The sequence below is a fragment of the Amphiura filiformis genome, chromosome 6, assembly GCF_039555335.1.
Source record: "Amphiura filiformis chromosome 6, Afil_fr2py, whole genome shotgun sequence".
In the NCBI taxonomy this organism is placed as follows: Eukaryota; Metazoa; Echinodermata; class Ophiuroidea; order Amphilepidida; family Amphiuridae; genus Amphiura; species Amphiura filiformis.
Genome location: NC_092633.1, coordinates 12,165,274 through 12,181,917, shown reverse-complemented (window position 1 = coordinate 12,181,917; position 16,644 = coordinate 12,165,274). Strand labels below are relative to the sequence as shown.

The following is a 16,644-nucleotide window of genomic DNA, read 5'->3' as shown; positions in this document are numbered from 1 at the left end:
GCTTTTGTCTAACACACGCGTCGCGTCACGTCACGTCACGTCACGTCGCGTCACGTCACGTCACGTCGCGTCACGTTGAAATGTTATCAAAAGTTCATAATAATATTAACTCCACAATTACCCTTATCTCCCTACGTGATAAATAGTCCGTGAAATAGTCCATGGAATTCCAGCTTTTCATCAATGCCGCAAAGCACAGCAAAGCTTCAATGAATAAGGGCGCACACCACCAAATCACTCCGCGAGCGATGTAATGTGGATGAGTTCCGGTAAAATCGAAATCTTTTTAGAGGTACTTTGGGTCTTTCTGTGGACTTGTAAGGTAAAGAAGAAGCATGTTATAGCTTAAATAAAACATTGAGACCTATACATGAACTTGGATCGCCCCAAAAGGTGCAAAACACAATTTTTGAATAAAGTAGGCCCGCGGATTGAAAAATGGCCAGAAACGGGTTTTCAGGATATAGAAGGTGTCGAAAATGGCCATGGTGCTGTTTAAATATCTCGAAAATTAATCACAAGACTACCCGTACATTGAAACATATATTAAATTTTCATCGATTTGCAATCGATTGGTAGTATTTTTATAGTCAATTTGTTGCCGAAAAGGCCTAAAATCGCGCACGGAAAAGGTGTGTTTTCACGTGTGTTTCAATGGGACGCTGTATTGGTGGTGTGCGCCCTTATAAGGCATATTGGCCGGAATTAGGCCTGTCATAGAAATCAGGTCAAAAACAGGGTAGATATGTGTAAAATTCCGATTTTATGGTCTGAATTAATTCTTAAGAAATCACTTAATGATTTTAAAGCTCTTTAAAGTGAAAGTATGATTTAATTTTCTTAATTCGGATTGTTAAAGTTCATGAAAGTGATGAAAAAAGAGCTAAAAAGTTAACAAATTCGGTTTTTAGTGAGTTTTGATTAATTTAATATCATGTTTAAATTTGAGCACGTGTCCTTAAAACTAGTCAAATGTCAGTTGTTTTCGGCGGGGGGGCAAAATGAAACTTATTATCAAAATACGAATGTGTAGAAAATGTATAAACTTACTTTTATTACGTTTAAAGAAATAAAAATGCAAATATACCACTCAAAAGACGCTGATGCGAGTGACGTTTTGAAGAAAATGGTCATCCCTGCTAGAATGGTCAAAATCACAAAAACTGTATATTTTCTGTATTGGACGCATGCCTACAAAGGTCATTTTTTGTAAATCTATATGTCCTAGAGTAATAAAACTTGAGGATTCAACTCAAAAGTTAAGAAAGTTTCTAAATCTATGAAAAAAAGAACCGATTTTGAAACTATGTCTTTTATAAGGGCGCACACCACCAAATCACTCCGCGAGCGATGTAATGTGGATGAGTTCCGGTAAAATCGAAATCTTTTTAGAGGTACTTTGGGTCTTTCTGTGGACTTGTAAGGTAAAGAAGAAGCATGTTATAGCTTAAATAAAACATTGAGACCTATACATGAACTTGGATCGCCCCAAAAGGTGCAAAACACACTTTTTGAATAAAGTAGGCCCGCGGATTGAAAAATGGCCAGAAACGGGTTTTCAGGATATAGAAGGTGTCGAAAATGGCCATGGTGCTGTTTAAGCGCCCATATCTCGAAAATTAATCACAAGACTACCCGTACATTGAAACATATATTAAATTTTCATCGATTTGCAATCGATTGGTAGTATTTTTATAGTCAATTTGTTGCCGAAAAGGCCTAAAATCGCGCACGGAAAAGGTGTGTTTTCACGTGTGTTTCAATGGGACGCTGTATTGGTGGTGTGCGCCCATAAAATAATCGGGATTGCTGGAACTACTTTTAAACCACAGCCCGTATCCTAGTTTAGTGTAGCCTCTTTTGCAGGCGGTGCGTTTTCGCTTTTCTCAAACTATGAGTGTGATAAAAACACGAGTAGCCTGCGACGGAGGCTACGTACAGTGCGCACACCACTATAATAATGCTCCCACTGAAACACACGTGAAAATGGCCTATCAAAACAAAATAAGCTACCTCATTCGCGTGTTTCAGACTTATAAAACACGTTAGCCATTTTGCAGAATCTGTGAGGTATATGATGCGGTATTATTTGGTCTTCTTTGATGGCGGTGTAAATAGCTGGTCATATAATTCGCAGTAGGGGATATTTGCTCTCGTCTCGGTTGTCTTTTGCTCCCTTTTTGCATTTGGCAACAAATGTTGCCAAATGCTTTCTTTCACCCGCATTTCTTTCTTCTGGCAACATTTCAAATCGCTCTAACATCCACATACTAAGTTGGATTTTAACCAAACTTGGTCAGAATGACCACTGACCACTCCCATTTATGGTTTGTACCCCAATTTGACCTTTGACCTTGATTATATAGTTGAAAATGTGATTTTTTTCACACAAAAATACTAAGGCTTCTAGACGATTAAGCCGATTTCCACCAAAATATTTTAGAAGAATCCCCTACCCATGCTTCATATAGGATGTACACAAATAAGGGGTCAAAGGTCATTTTTCTTCTTTCTGGCAACATTTCAAAATGAGTCTAGCACCCGTATACTACATCGGATTTTGACCAGGCTTGGTCACAATAATCACTGACCACCCCCATTAATGTTGTGTGACCATGACCCTAATTTGACCTTTGACCTACTTGATATGGCCAAAATGTGATTTCACGACATTTTTTTCACATGCCACAAACCTTGTGGGAAGCACAATTCAAGTGGGTAAGTGGCTACTAAGTTTCCTATATGGCTTCAAGGTCAAAGGTCATTGAGGGGTCATTTGTGTTAAAAGTTTGATCTCACTCCAGACTCAATGGATTTGATCCAAACCTAGTCTGAATTAATTAACCTTGACCTTGACCTGACATGTTGAATGACCTTGACCCACGTATGACTTTTGACCTGAAAACAGAGGTCAACAATAAATGTTACCAAAACGTTTCCACAGTGACACGATGTGCAATCTACCGTTGAGGGGCCAAAGGTCAAATAAAGGAATATTTTTTCATACAAATACAAGTAAATATTTTGCCATAGAAAAAAGTCATTTTTTAATAAATGATCGTGTCTGGAAATTCATGGAAGGTAAAATCGCGAATCTGTTTGCCCTTTTACGTGCATTTCGATGGGGCTTATTTGGTGGTGTGCGGCCGTCAGCAATCGCCACGCCGATAACCATTTCACTGTGGGCCTGGGATAATGACGGGTTCGATGCGGAAACACCCCGGGAAAAACTAAACGAAATCGTGAACTGAATCCGTATGACTTGTTTGTAACTTTTAAGAAGATATCAACGTGACGCGACGCGTGTGTTAGACAAAAGCCCACTAACTAGCTACTAACTTGGGTTTATGGGCGCTGATATTTCATGTTCACTGTCACTTATTTATCAGAAAAGTGCGACCCTTTGTCAATCACCTACAGTACCCAATTTCGGCATACTATATAAGAAACTCATCATGAAGGTTTGCCAGAGAATAATTAAAATGTAGCTTTTACCGTTTTTTGTGGCATCCTTCAGAAGTGAGCGGTCCGATACCAATATTTTCGGTCAAATCTCCATTCAATTAACACGGGGAGTTGGCTAGCTATGCCTTGCCCTCACTCATATTTTACAAAAGTGCGACCATTTCTGAACATCTAACCTAGCTGTAATTTTAGGTCATGTTAGAGAAATATATTTGCTAGAAGTTTTGGAGAATAAATTAAATATTGGCTGGTTATTTTTCACACAGTGATGTTAACTAGTCAAGTGCCCATTCTTCCAACATACATCATTTGTAGGGGTCACGCGTCAATGGTGAGAGCACTGTGTATTGTGTATAGGAAAACGGACAGTAACTGCAGTATGTTTGAAGCTAAATTGATCCAAGTATGAACCGTTGAATCGAACAAATGCGCGCGAACAAAAATTTGCAATTCGCCTTATAAGCGACTTTTAGTTGCTCCCAGATTGGACTTATTGAAACAAACTCCGTGCGAAGCGCGGAAAATTGCCAATTTTAAGGTAAATGACCAAATAATAAACTGAAGGGCACAATGCGAGCGAAAATTTGCAATTTGTGTTCCCATGATTAAGCTGCACTCCCCTGATTTCTCGAAGATTTCATTTTATCGAGGATACTCATTTTGGCAAAAGCAAACAGTAAATTCAAGTGAAATATTTATTAGAGTGTGTGCTTCAAAGACTATCTTGTTGTTTTTTTAATGCACGTCTCTTTTCTTTGTTTTTTTACGGGCGCCGGGCCCGCTACTTTTGTTTGCTTTTTATCTAGACTGTCCCACAGTCTCGGTTCGGTCCGGCCTGGATAATGGAACGATACATAATTACATAATAGCCTACCAAAATATGCCATAGTCCTTCACCCCCCCCCCGATTCTAAATACACAGCCCAAAACCAATTCCTCTCTCTACACAAATTAGCTCAAATTGATGCCACTACACTGATCACACCTCCTATATTGAACGCTGATTTTTAATGCTATGTAATCTACATAACCAGTCGTTCTCCATGGACCCGAGGGAGGGTCTACTTTTTATCATGTTTATGGGCCGTAAAAGAGCAAAGAAAACAGACCTTATAATGGACCCATAAAGGCAAAGAAAAAAAGACCGTAGTCATGGTAGTGGGCCGTAACGGGGGCCGTAAAAAGCAAAGAAACGATACCATAGGAAGAGACCTTAGTGAGTATGTAAAAAGCTTAATAAGGGGTGGTGCAATAATTATGTGTACCCCCGGGGTGGTGAATTATAGGGGAGGGGCAAAGATTTTTGGCAGGCCAAAGGGGGGGCAAGCATTTTTGGCAGGTCGAAAGGGGGGGGCAAGCAATTTTTGTCACAGATATTTTGGGCACCGTTTCTATTACGCCCTAAGGCATAGGAAAACAATAGGAACACGTTCAAATATGCAAAATTTCAACTATGCAAAATTTCTCGAAGATTTCATTTTATCGAGGATACTCATTTTGGCAAAAGCAAACAGTAAATTCAAGTGAAATATTTATTAGAGTGTGTGCTTCAAAGACTAGGCCTATCTTGGTTTTTTTTTAATGCACGTCTCTTTTCTTTGTTTTTTTACGGGCGCCGGGCCCGCTACTTTTGTTTGCTTTTATCTAGACTGTCCCACAGTCTCGGTTCGGTCCGGCCTGGATAATGGAACGATACATAATTACATAATAGCCTACCAAAATATGCCATAGTCCTTCACCCCCCCCGATTCTAAATACACAGCCCAAAACCAATTCCTCTCTCTACACAAATTAGCTCAAATTGATGCCACTACACTGATCACACCTCCTATATTGAACGCTGATTTTTAATGCTATGTAATCTACATAACCAGTCGTTCTCCATGGACCCGAGGAAGGGTCTACTTTTTATCATGTTTATGGGCCGTAAAAGAGCAAAGAAAACAGACCTTATAATGGACCCATAAAGGCAAAGAAAAAAAGACCGTATAGTCATGGTAGTGGGCCGTAACGGGGGCCGTAAAAAGCAAAGAAACGATACCATAGGAAGAGACCTTAGTGAGTATGTAAAAAGCTTAATAAGGGGTGGTGCAATAATTATGTGTACCCCAGGGTGGTGAATTATAGGGGAGGGGCAAAGATTTTTGGCAGGCCAAAAGGGGGGGCAAGCATTTTTTGGCAGGTCGAAAGGGGGGGCAAGCAATTTTTGTCACAGATATTTTGGGCACCGTTTCTATTACGCCCTAAGGCATAGGAAAACAATAGGAACACGTTCAAATATGCAAAATTTCCTAGGCCTATGATAAGACAATCAAGTTTTAAATTCAGGTTCCCCAAAATCTTGCATGGGATTGGGGAGGGGGGCGAAAGGTTTTTTGGCACGCCGAAGGGGGGGGGGGAGGAAGCGATTTTTGGCAGACCTTTTTGAGAACTTCACCACCCCGGGGGTAGGCCTACACATAGGCCTAATTAGGCTATTGCACCACCCCTAAGCAAAGAAAAGATACCTTAATGGGCCCATAAAAGGAAAAAAGAGGCCTCGGAGGGCCCGTAAAAAGCAAAAAAGAGATACCTTAGGGCTAATGGACAAGAAAAAAGACCTTTGTTGGCCGGTATAGTAAAGCAAAGAAAATATGCCTTAATTACATGGTAGGCTATCTTTTCTTTACCTTTTACGGGCCCCTGAGGTCCCTTTTCTTTGCTTTTATATAGGCTACTGCCCCATAGTAAAGTATGTTTTCTTCACTTTTTACGGGCCTCATAAGACCCCGGGCCCCCTTGTCGGCCGGCGGCACTGGCCCTGGCAGTGAATCAGCAGAAAATCCGAGGGGGGGGGGGGCACTCCAACTTCAAGGTGACTCGTAGGCCCGGTCCCCGCACTCCGTGCATCCGCGGGTATTCATGCTTGTCGGTGAACTTTAAAAACACCCCCTTTTGCATCTCATTTCGCGAAGTTTTTAGGGAAAAACACCCTTTTTTAGCGATTTCGCGAATTATTTGCCCTTCGACAATACCCCTATTTTCGCTAAAACGCGAACGATATTTCTAATATACCCTTTTCTGGCAGAAACGCGTAGGCTGCTCGATGAAAATACCTTTTTTTTTCAATTTCGCGAACACGTGGTTTGAAAAAACACCCCTTTTTTTGGGTGTTTCGCGAATCGCGTTTCTTCATCTGAAAACACACCTTATTTCGCGAAATTTTCGACGAGCATGAATACCCGCGGATGCACGGAGTGCGGGGACCGGGCTCGTAGGCCCTATGTAGGGCTGTTAAGACCTGCTTTTTCAGCATCGCTGTCACCCAAAGACCCCATATATTTTTTTACGAACACATGCTCTGTCACCCGAAGATTTTCCATTTGATCTGTCACTTGACCCAAAGACCCTTACAAGTTCAATTTGAACAGCAACCATTTAACACTGATTTCGTTACTTATTTTGAAAAAACAAAATTCGATTTCGAGGTTTCTGTGCCCGTTTCTGTGGCGCTGTTTCGGTTCTCACCAATTAGAGAATTCTGTGGTTCTCACCCAAAGATTCCATTTATAAAAAGGTCATGTCCTCACCCAATGACCCCATATTTTTTACATTTTGCTCTCACCGAATGTCCCTTAGTGCAAAAGTGCCAGCCCTACACCTATATCCATTTCAAATTGAAGGGCAGAAAATATCCTCTGGTGCTACTTGGGAAAAGGAATCAACTTCTCGTGGTGCTCCACTTCGACAAGGAACACAATCCGATGTCAGCGTACAGTAGAAGTCGTGCAATCTATTTGCCGTGTATGTAAATGCATAGCGAAAATTGCGTATGTATGCAGCAACACTATAACAAAGATTAGTCCGAATAATCAGACCCAGAACAAAATATTAATTTCTGACATGATCGTGTACTGGGTCTGAACTGTTTCCATATGAAATCTTGATGGCAAATTGGACAATAGAAGCACATGGTTCTACGTGACAGTTTTTTAATCCCTATTCATGTTACGTGAATCACGCTATTGTGGACCATCCTTCTGATACTTGAGTGTTTGGACAAGCGGAACGGTCTTTTGTCTACCTCTCTGTTTGTAAACAAACCAGGAGGTCGAAATCGTCCTCCTCGCCGAATACGAAAGTCAGCGTAATAGTACGGCACTAAACAAAGATTAGCTTGTGGTTAACATCACATTTTAGAAATGTTGAGGGCACCGATTGTACGTGGTACTCAACTTTTATCAAAGTGGAGTCTCAGGTAAGAAGAAATAATCTGAAATTGAGTTGCTTTCATGTCAGCACAGATCAGAGGTAGCCCTAGAACTCTGGCCATAGTATCCGTTTTTACTTCCACTAGCACAGAGGCAGACCAGTGACAGTCATGACAGTACACTAGTCATCATGTAGTCACGATTATCGCACAATTTTTTCAATTTCCCACGCGTTTGAACGGGAATTGGATTGCCTACTTTTTCGATGTCTAGTGAGCAAATTTTTTCAATATTTTGAGAAAATGATGTCAAATTTTCTATTCTGTATTGTTTGGTAATAATGTCTTTTGCCAATAGTATGTTTAAAGTTGTAATTTTGTGTTTTTGATCGCAAAGATCGGATATTTTCGTTCGATTCGAATTCTGAACCCTTCGCAAGGGTGCCGATTTCGCAGAACTTTGACGATAATTTTGCCTTTTGGACACTAAAATGCTTTCGATCCTTAATTTTGTTTCAACCGAGTCTTAAATTAGCAAGCACAATACGGTTGGTACCACTTTTATATACATTGATAAAATTTTAAAGATTTTTTTTCAAGTTTTTAACCGGCGCAAAGCGTTAAGTGTGTATTTCCCATTGACATCCAAAATGGGAAATACGAGTCTGATGGACATAGGAACGGGACGGCGTCCATGAGACTCAGCGAGTCTAGTCATCATGGCATGCTAGTCAGTGCTAGTGTTACGTGTATAGGTATGATATGACAGGGAAACCTCAGTTAACACATTTGCTAGTCAGCCAAAATGGCCTAAGGCTAAACCGGCAATACAAATTTACATTGAAATTTAAAAGAACCGCTTGCTCAAGGAAACCTTCATAAATATGTTGTCTATACTTCACTTGACCCAAATATAACACTGAGCGAATCAAGCCTGCCGATACGTCTATTGTTGTTATATCACTTCTCATGAATATTAATAACAATGAGTGCTTTTCTCACCACAACATCACTTTAAAAAATAAATAAACGAGTTATATGAACAGAATAGGCCTAGCATAAAGAAATAAAAATAAACATTAAAATTGATAATAAGTATAAATAAATAATAAATGCAGAAAAATGTATTAAAATAAATAAATACAAAATGCTGAGGATTTTGATAGCAGTTCCATTAAAAAAAAGCTGCTACCGTCATGAGACTACGATCTAGAAACACCCCCGTAATGCTGTTTTGGGGAATTTTGCTAGCAGAATCTTTTTGATGAAAGTCAATCTTTGACTAGATGTAACTTTGCTACGGACACATGACATAAGTGCTATGACAAAAAGGTTTTCAGTGTTGGCTTTCTTTACTCAAGGGCTTTAATTTGATAAATGATGCAGTTTGATGGCAAATTTGAATTCACCTGGCGTACCTATAGTGTAGCTCGTTCACGTAGCGGTTCCGTTGTCCCACTGGCCTACTACACTACTATAAATGTAGATTGCCTTGCAATCGGAGTGTTATCGTCAGAGCACCTCGGACTAGGACGTAGTATGAAAGGCAAACGTCAGTTAACTTGCTTGCTCGGGAAGTCTAGCCAAGAATTTGCTCACCGACAGCTTCACATTCTAGGCTAGAGACCATTGCATTCAAAATCTAGTCGGATTTGCTGAAGCATGACACAGGGTGCGTGCAGAACCTTGAAAAGCCAAAAAAGTGCTTGAAAGTACTTGAAAATCAAAATGCCTTTTCAAGGCCTTGAAAGTCCTGGAATTTTGTTGAAAAGTCCTTGAAATTTATGGAAAGTCCTTAAAGAAAAAATGTGCTGAAACAATAAAAAATTATGTTACAAATAAATAAGAAGAGAAGTTTGGAAATAAATCTGTCTTGTAGGCTTATATATTTTTCATTTTGTCGTCTATACACATTTTAAAACTCTTTTGGACTCATATATTTCCAATTTTAAAATGAAAATTCCTTAGAACCCTGACTGGATGACTCGACTAGATAAAGGTACCCATTTAGCATGCATGTTGTCAAATTTTTATCTTATTGAGAACACCTTTTCATGCCCAAAATTGATGAATTTTGTCCATTATCGGACCAGCATGTTATATGATTGTGTCGGTTTTGCGTTCAAAAACTCATCTCTTTTTCCTCAATGAATATTACCCAAGTAAGAAGTATGTCATGTGCATTAAGGAACGATGACATTTGAGATGATGCTGGACTGATGATGTATAGGCCTATATGTATACTCTAATATCAAGTCATGTTTAAGTGTAAATGGAAACAAACTTCGGTCAAAGGTTTGATATGAACCTTTTAGCTGTATCCTTTGGCTTTGTGTAGCCGTCGTTGTGAACATGGGGGTGGGGTGGGGGTGGGGGGAGGTTGGGTGGGGGTGAGTGTGTGTAGGCCTATGTATTTCCTTTGGGATAGGCCTACTATTTTAGTTCCAATTTGTAGTGACATCACTCTGTATGTTTAACATACCGAATTTTACAAATTACTCTTATCATAAAATGTATTCTTCAGGCACATTCATTAGTACCCCCCCCTCATGTGGGCCCCTCCCACATACCCGAAGAGGGGTGGGGGTCAAAATTTGATGAATCATTGTTTTTATATTGTGCATTATATATATCAATTTTAATCATGTAGGCCATATTATTAGGCCAAGAAAACACTTTGAAGAATGTCTCTCATGTACAAAAGTATAGGAAAGTGAATATTTAAAACCACTTTTTTAGGATGAAGGAAGCATTTTTCAAAAAAAGTCCAAAACAGGTTTTTATGTCAAAAATGGTCTCTTTTGGGGTGCTAAATCTGCTAAAATGTTAGTCGTCCTGAAATTTTAACCAAAAGCACACTGACCATCAAGGCCCAGGATGGGGTGCCAGTTGGTGGGGGTGGGGAGGCAGTGGATGCAAGCACAAATGGTTAATTATTGTTTTATTTTTCTGCTTCACATATATCAACGTAAGCCATATTGGTCATGTAATAAAGCCAAAAAACATTTTTTTAAGAGTGTCTCTTGTGCATAAAAGTATAGGAAACTCGAAACTTTAAAGCATGTTTTCTGGAAGAAGGAAGCACTTTTTATTAAAAGTGTAGAACAAGCCAGGAGCTTTGAAATGTTCTTTTTACCCTCTGACTTTGGCTTCGGGGGGCTTCGTCCCCTCAACCCCCACCAGGGCTTCGCCCCTGGACCCCCGGCCATAGTCGTGAGCGCTACGCTCACTCTGCTTCGCAAGTGTCCCTATTTCAAGTTTTCAAAAGTTGGCAGGTATGCACTGGGCTGCTGCGACTAGACCACTGGGTATTTTTCTACTTTTTTACACACACCTATCTCTGGGTCGTTCCGTTCAAAGGTACTTGAAAATTAATTTTTGGGTACTTAAAAGTCCTTGAAAAGTCCTTGAATTTGAAATAGAGGTGGCTGCACGCACCCTGATGACACCAATCACACCATGTAAAGCAATGGAAGTTCAGAAGTAAACACAGCCGATCAAGACAGGCGATTGCATCAAAAAAGTTACTAAAATTACACTTCAGCAAAATTTTAGACTGTCCAAAATAGGCAAATCTTGCTCAAAAGATACAGTAATTACAGTTGACTCATTGAAATAACTTTCATCCAAATTTCAACATTAAACAGAATCAATAACCTCCGATGAAAAAACTTGCACCGCTGTCCAGGGACCGAAAAACAATAGCAAAGCATCGAATGCGTAACTATCGTATGCAAATTCTAAGCTAGAGTTCTCGAGTAAGTTTTTTGCTAGTCAGCCAAATTGGCCCAAAGCGGGGCCCAACAAAATCATAGAAAATTAAAAGAACAGATTTTTCAAGGAAACCTACATAAATATGTTGTCTATACTTCACTTGACCAAAATATATGATTTATTTTTGTGATGAGATAATCGCACATGGAATTTTAGAGGGATTTTGAAAGCAGTTCCACATAAAAGCTGCTCTGTCATGAGCATGATGAGACTGTTGCTGCACCAGAATCTTGGAATTGTCAAAATTCCCCCTTCAAGTATCCAGTGTAGGTATTATCCAAAATCTATTGTTTAGCGTGCAGGTTTCAGATAATACATTGTTTAACGTGCATGGTTTATAAAATATGGGCTATGAAGGGTACTTCATAAAATATAACACACGGGAAAAGAATGCATAATGATGCATAGAAATGGGCACTAGAAGTATATTGCCAGATAATAGTACAGAGTTTTAGTTTTTTTTACTGTTCTACATTTACTGATAATGATTTAAATTTTCAAGTTGTCAATGGTTAATGAGTTAAGGGGGTACTACTCCCCTGCCCAATTTTGTGCATATTTTTGCATTTTTCTCAAAAATTATAGCGCATTGGTGACAAGTAAGATGTATATTATAGGGGCAAGGACTACAACTACTGCACTGGAAATTTTATTTCAGCACAGACAACAGTTGTGGAGTTACAGTCAAAAATGAGGGAAAACCAATATTTGACCAATAAATCAATAACTACTTGCCTTGAGTTGCTGAATTTTCAGTGCAGTAGTTGTAGTCCTTGCCCCTATAATATACATATCTTACCTGTCACCAATGCGCTATAATTTTTGAGAAAAATGCAAAAATAGGCACAAAATTGGCCAGGGGTGTAGTACCCCTTTAATTTGAGAGAAAATTTATTGTTTGCCAATAATTTGTAGAAAAGTAATAGTATTTCCATTTTTTTCTTTTTTAGGATGTATTTAGTTTACCAATTATGTTAACTTCACATTTGCATAGTATAGGCCTAGATATATTTTTCAAATTAATTGACAGATCGAGTGATAGCAATATTATGTCTTCAAACACATAATTCACCTCATAGGCGTAGATCCCGGGGGGATGGGGGATAAATTCCCCCAATATTTTGCCAGGGGAATGGTCCATACAATCATCCCCCAATGTTGACGCCTGAATGTGGGTTTCAGACCAAATTAACCTCATATTTGGCCATTTTAGCCCCCAAAGCGCAAATTTTTTCCGTGCTTTGCGCGAATTTATTCCACTTTTGCACCATATTTCATCAATAGTTTCAATATGGCAAATTTTAGGCACATTTGTACCATTGACTTATACTGTCGCTAAAAGGTGCTTGATTCACTATATTTCAAGAAATTTTTTCCAACTTCATCCCCCCCCCCCCAATTTTGAGGACTAATTGTTCCACAAAGGGGGTCATTCAGTGTTGGCTACTGAAAAAAACAAGGTTATTGGGTGTAGGATTTGGGTGCTACCTCCATGTAAGGTGTCACGAAATTATGTATATGCTAGGAGTACCAGGATTTGCCAAAAATACCAGGGTCTTTTCATGAGCACATAACGTACAGTGCCGCCCCCAGGGACTAATAAAGAAATTGTAAAAAGTTGCCCAACTGGGCGGAAAATGTATAAAAAGTGAAAGTCCAAGTCACAAGCTTTAATTTAATGTAGGTTGCACCCTCGTAGCACTTAAGACGGAAGTATTTCGTCTCAGGTAGCACTTAAAATAAAGAAATTGTAAAAAGTCACCCGCATGCCCAATTGGGCGAAAAATGTGGAAAAACTGAAAGTCCAATTCACAAGCTTTACTGTAGGTTGCACTCTCGTACCATTTAAAATAAAGAAAGTCTAAAAAGTCTCCCAATATGTAAATAGTGAAACTGGGGCCCATAATATGCTACATATGGAGCTCATATAAACACAGCCAAATTTAAAAGTCGCCACTAGTTCTATCCCCATTTACTCAGAGTCTGATGAGTTTATAGCAAAATAATTTATATAATAATTTTCTTTACTTTGAAGGTTGATACCAAATTTGATATCAAAAGTTTAATAATCATGAGCATTGGAACCGTTGTTTGGAAATTCATGCAATATTAACATTTAACAAGCAGGAGCTCAGATATAAGTATCAAACACAATATTTAGGCTGAAGTTTTCTTTCTCAAAAACCAAAATTCTGTGTGATATCATATCACAGATGTTACCAACCTTTCTTTGATCCCTGCTTAGCAATGTATATGCTATAAAACTAAAGATGTTTGAAAATTTTGTTAGATTTGTGTGGTTTATCACTGACAATTTTTTGTTATGTACAACAACCAACAAGCCCTCAGAACTTGTACATTGTATGTGATCTGGTCCAATCAGGAAAAGTCTGCAATTATGAAAGTGAGGTATAGGCAAAAGTGAGTAGAAAAAAACCAATAAAAAACATAAGAAAATGGACAGAAAAAAGGTTCAGAAAAAAACTTTGCAGCCAAGTATTCAAGAGACCTGAGCAAGTTATGGTATTAACTCAATTTTCAAAATTTCCGACTTTGGCCTGAGTGGATCAGATTGGGTCACATATTCAACCTAATTAGTATCCTATGGACACACACATTTGGACTGAAGAAATTATGTTCAGAAGAGGCAGTGTGGAACAGAGCATACTGATGGTATAGGGGACAAGGTAGAAGGGCAAAGAAAACACACAAATCATTAGATGTTTTTGAATTGCATATATATTAGGTCATTTGGTGTACCAACCAGAAGAGGACAAATTCATGCCTGCAGACTGTCTTCACAAGCAGCAAGTGTTTTGACCAAAGTTGAAGACTATAAACCGGGGGATCATCTTAATGGATTTACAATTGAACAGGTATGTATGAAGGCATACAAGGAAATACAGAGGTATACAAGGGAAATATTACTACATGATGTACATGACATGCGTACATGCAGGTGAAGCTTAAGGCTGAGTCTACAGACCTGAAACTTTTCCTCTTTTTAGCTAATTTCCTCTTTTTTTATTTCCTGAAATGTAGGCATTATTTGTTGTTTTCAGCCCAATTTTAGCTTTTTTAGCTTGATTTTGCACTATTTTCATCTTTTTTAAAAAGCATTTGCCTCTTTCTTCACAAATGGTCAGTTTCAAGTCTAGTCTGACGCACTGATCCATACTGACACTGAGACTCATATCTAAAAGCAGTAATGTGTGATTTGCATAAAGAATAGATTCCTATATAAATGTTAGTTCATTATCCCCTTTTAATTTCAAGCCAAACAAATGAGGAAGGAAATTGCTATTTCATTCCAGCACCTACAATGCGTATATTAGCTCGCCAATCATATACATGTATTATTGCACAGAGCATCATGCAGCTGGGATGTATACAAGATGAACAACGAATAGCGATATTCACACAATTTATAGATGAGTTGACCTCAATGTTTATCAACAAAGGCAAGGGACTGGTATATCGGTATGCTTGAGTGAACCCATTGCAACCACTACACTGTTCAATAGCCTAAATTGTGATGTTGCGGGAGATTGAAAAACAGGAAGCTAGCTCTATCCTGCATACATAAAGGCAGGCACATAATGCTGGCATGATTGTTAGACACGGCACGATAGAACTATAGGCCCTCATGAATATGCAAGAATTCACAGCATACAAAACACAGGGACTTTGACTGGTTGCAAATGGTCTGTAGTTGTCTGTGCCTATATTCAGTGGCGTACCGTGGCCGCTCCTTCCCCGGGGGGCTGAAGAAAATTTAATTTTGCCGCCCCTTCTTCAACAGCCCGAAAAGGTTGACCCAATCTTTTTTTTCAGTGGTTTGAAAAAAGGGAAGAGCAAAAAAAAAAAAAAAAGGATTTCAGGTGCTAGCGCCCTAAAAGTAATGTATAGTTCAATTTTTTCACAATTTTTTTAGGCTTTTTCAAATTTGTCCACCCTTTTACTTTACTAATTGTTTTTGCCACCCCCTTCTTCTTCCGCCGCCCCTTTTTTGCCACCCCCGTCTTTGCCCCCGGGGGGCTGGCGCCCCCAAAGCCCCCCAAAATATGTGCATGATATTGCTTATATTCACAAACAAACAGTCAAAGTCCCTGTGCTTTGTATGCTGTTAATTCTTGCATATTCATGAGGGCTGATCGTTTGACTATGAATGTCTAACAATCATTGGACATTGCAGGATTTGTGTGACTTTGTGTAATATGCGATAGAGCATTGCATAACTTTGCATTAAGGTGAAAGACAGTAAAAACTATGCGGTATTGTGCATACCAGTTTGGTCTGTCGCACTTCTTGAAACGATTGGTCCTCATTATTGGGTGATGCTGAGACTTTGACTGTTTGTGGTTAGTACTGTAAAAGGGGAAATTTTCGCTGGGGGTTTAATTTTCGTGAATTTTGTGATTGGAGCTCCAACCGCAAAAATAACACCTCGCGAATATATGCAACAATGTATTACAAGTATAAGCAGGACTTAGCAATTGCAAAAATAACATTGGCAAAAATGTCTCTTTTACTCTAAATTGCGAAAATAACTGCTCGCAAAAATATCCCCTTTTACAGTAGCATGTAGTATATTCTGTGTCTATATTATTGATTGCATGCACAGGTTGTGCCAATTCCTGAGTTGTACCTGACTGCAGTGAAGCTGAACCATGACAGAACTGGGGCACAGTATCTTCACATTGCAAGGGATGACTCCAACAATGTTTTCAGGTGTGTAGAAGTTCTAAATGTAATAAGTTCAAGTGCCATTCAGTAATTTGGCTGAATAGAGCAGCTGAAAAATCTTGTGCTTAAAAATTATTTTGGTACATATTTAGTGGCCAGATATTAAAATTTGACCACTAATTTATGTTTAATTTTGCAAAATGGGATATTTTTTTTAATTGCAGAAAATTATTACCCTATTTTTTTTTAAACGGGAGTAGGCTATTGCTAGTAGCATACGCAAAGGGGGAGGGGGCACTTTTGTGAGTCAGTGCACTCAGTCGGGGAAATGCACCAAGTCCGTGGAAATTTTTGGGTTTACCAATAAGTATGAAAATGTTTGAACAGTTGGGGAATCGAGACCCGTGCAACCCCCCCCCCACTTTTTAAAAGCTGTGATGCCACTGGCTGTTGCAAATGACAATTTCACATTAAAATTTAAGTGTTTTTGGTTCAAAGTTCCTTGTGATAAATGCTTGTAGCCTATTATA

At 39.0% G+C, this 16,644-nt stretch overlaps 1 protein-coding gene across 1 annotated transcript in view; it reads left to right on the top strand.

Annotated features, from left to right (window-relative positions):
* Window positions 1-7,608: 7,608 nt before the first annotated feature.
* The window catches only part of LOC140154977 (presequence protease, mitochondrial-like), a 118,324-nt gene continuing 109,288 nt past the window's right edge, over window positions 7,609-16,644 (top strand). Inside the window, exons 1-3 of the mRNA XM_072177639.1 lie at window positions 7,609-7,702; window positions 14,175-14,304; window positions 16,053-16,159. Of these exons, the coding sequence (XP_072033740.1) occupies window positions 7,647-7,702; window positions 14,175-14,304; window positions 16,053-16,159 (293 nt within the window). The 5' untranslated portion in view covers window positions 7,609-7,646. The remainder of the gene's footprint in view (window positions 7,703-14,174; window positions 14,305-16,052; window positions 16,160-16,644) is intronic.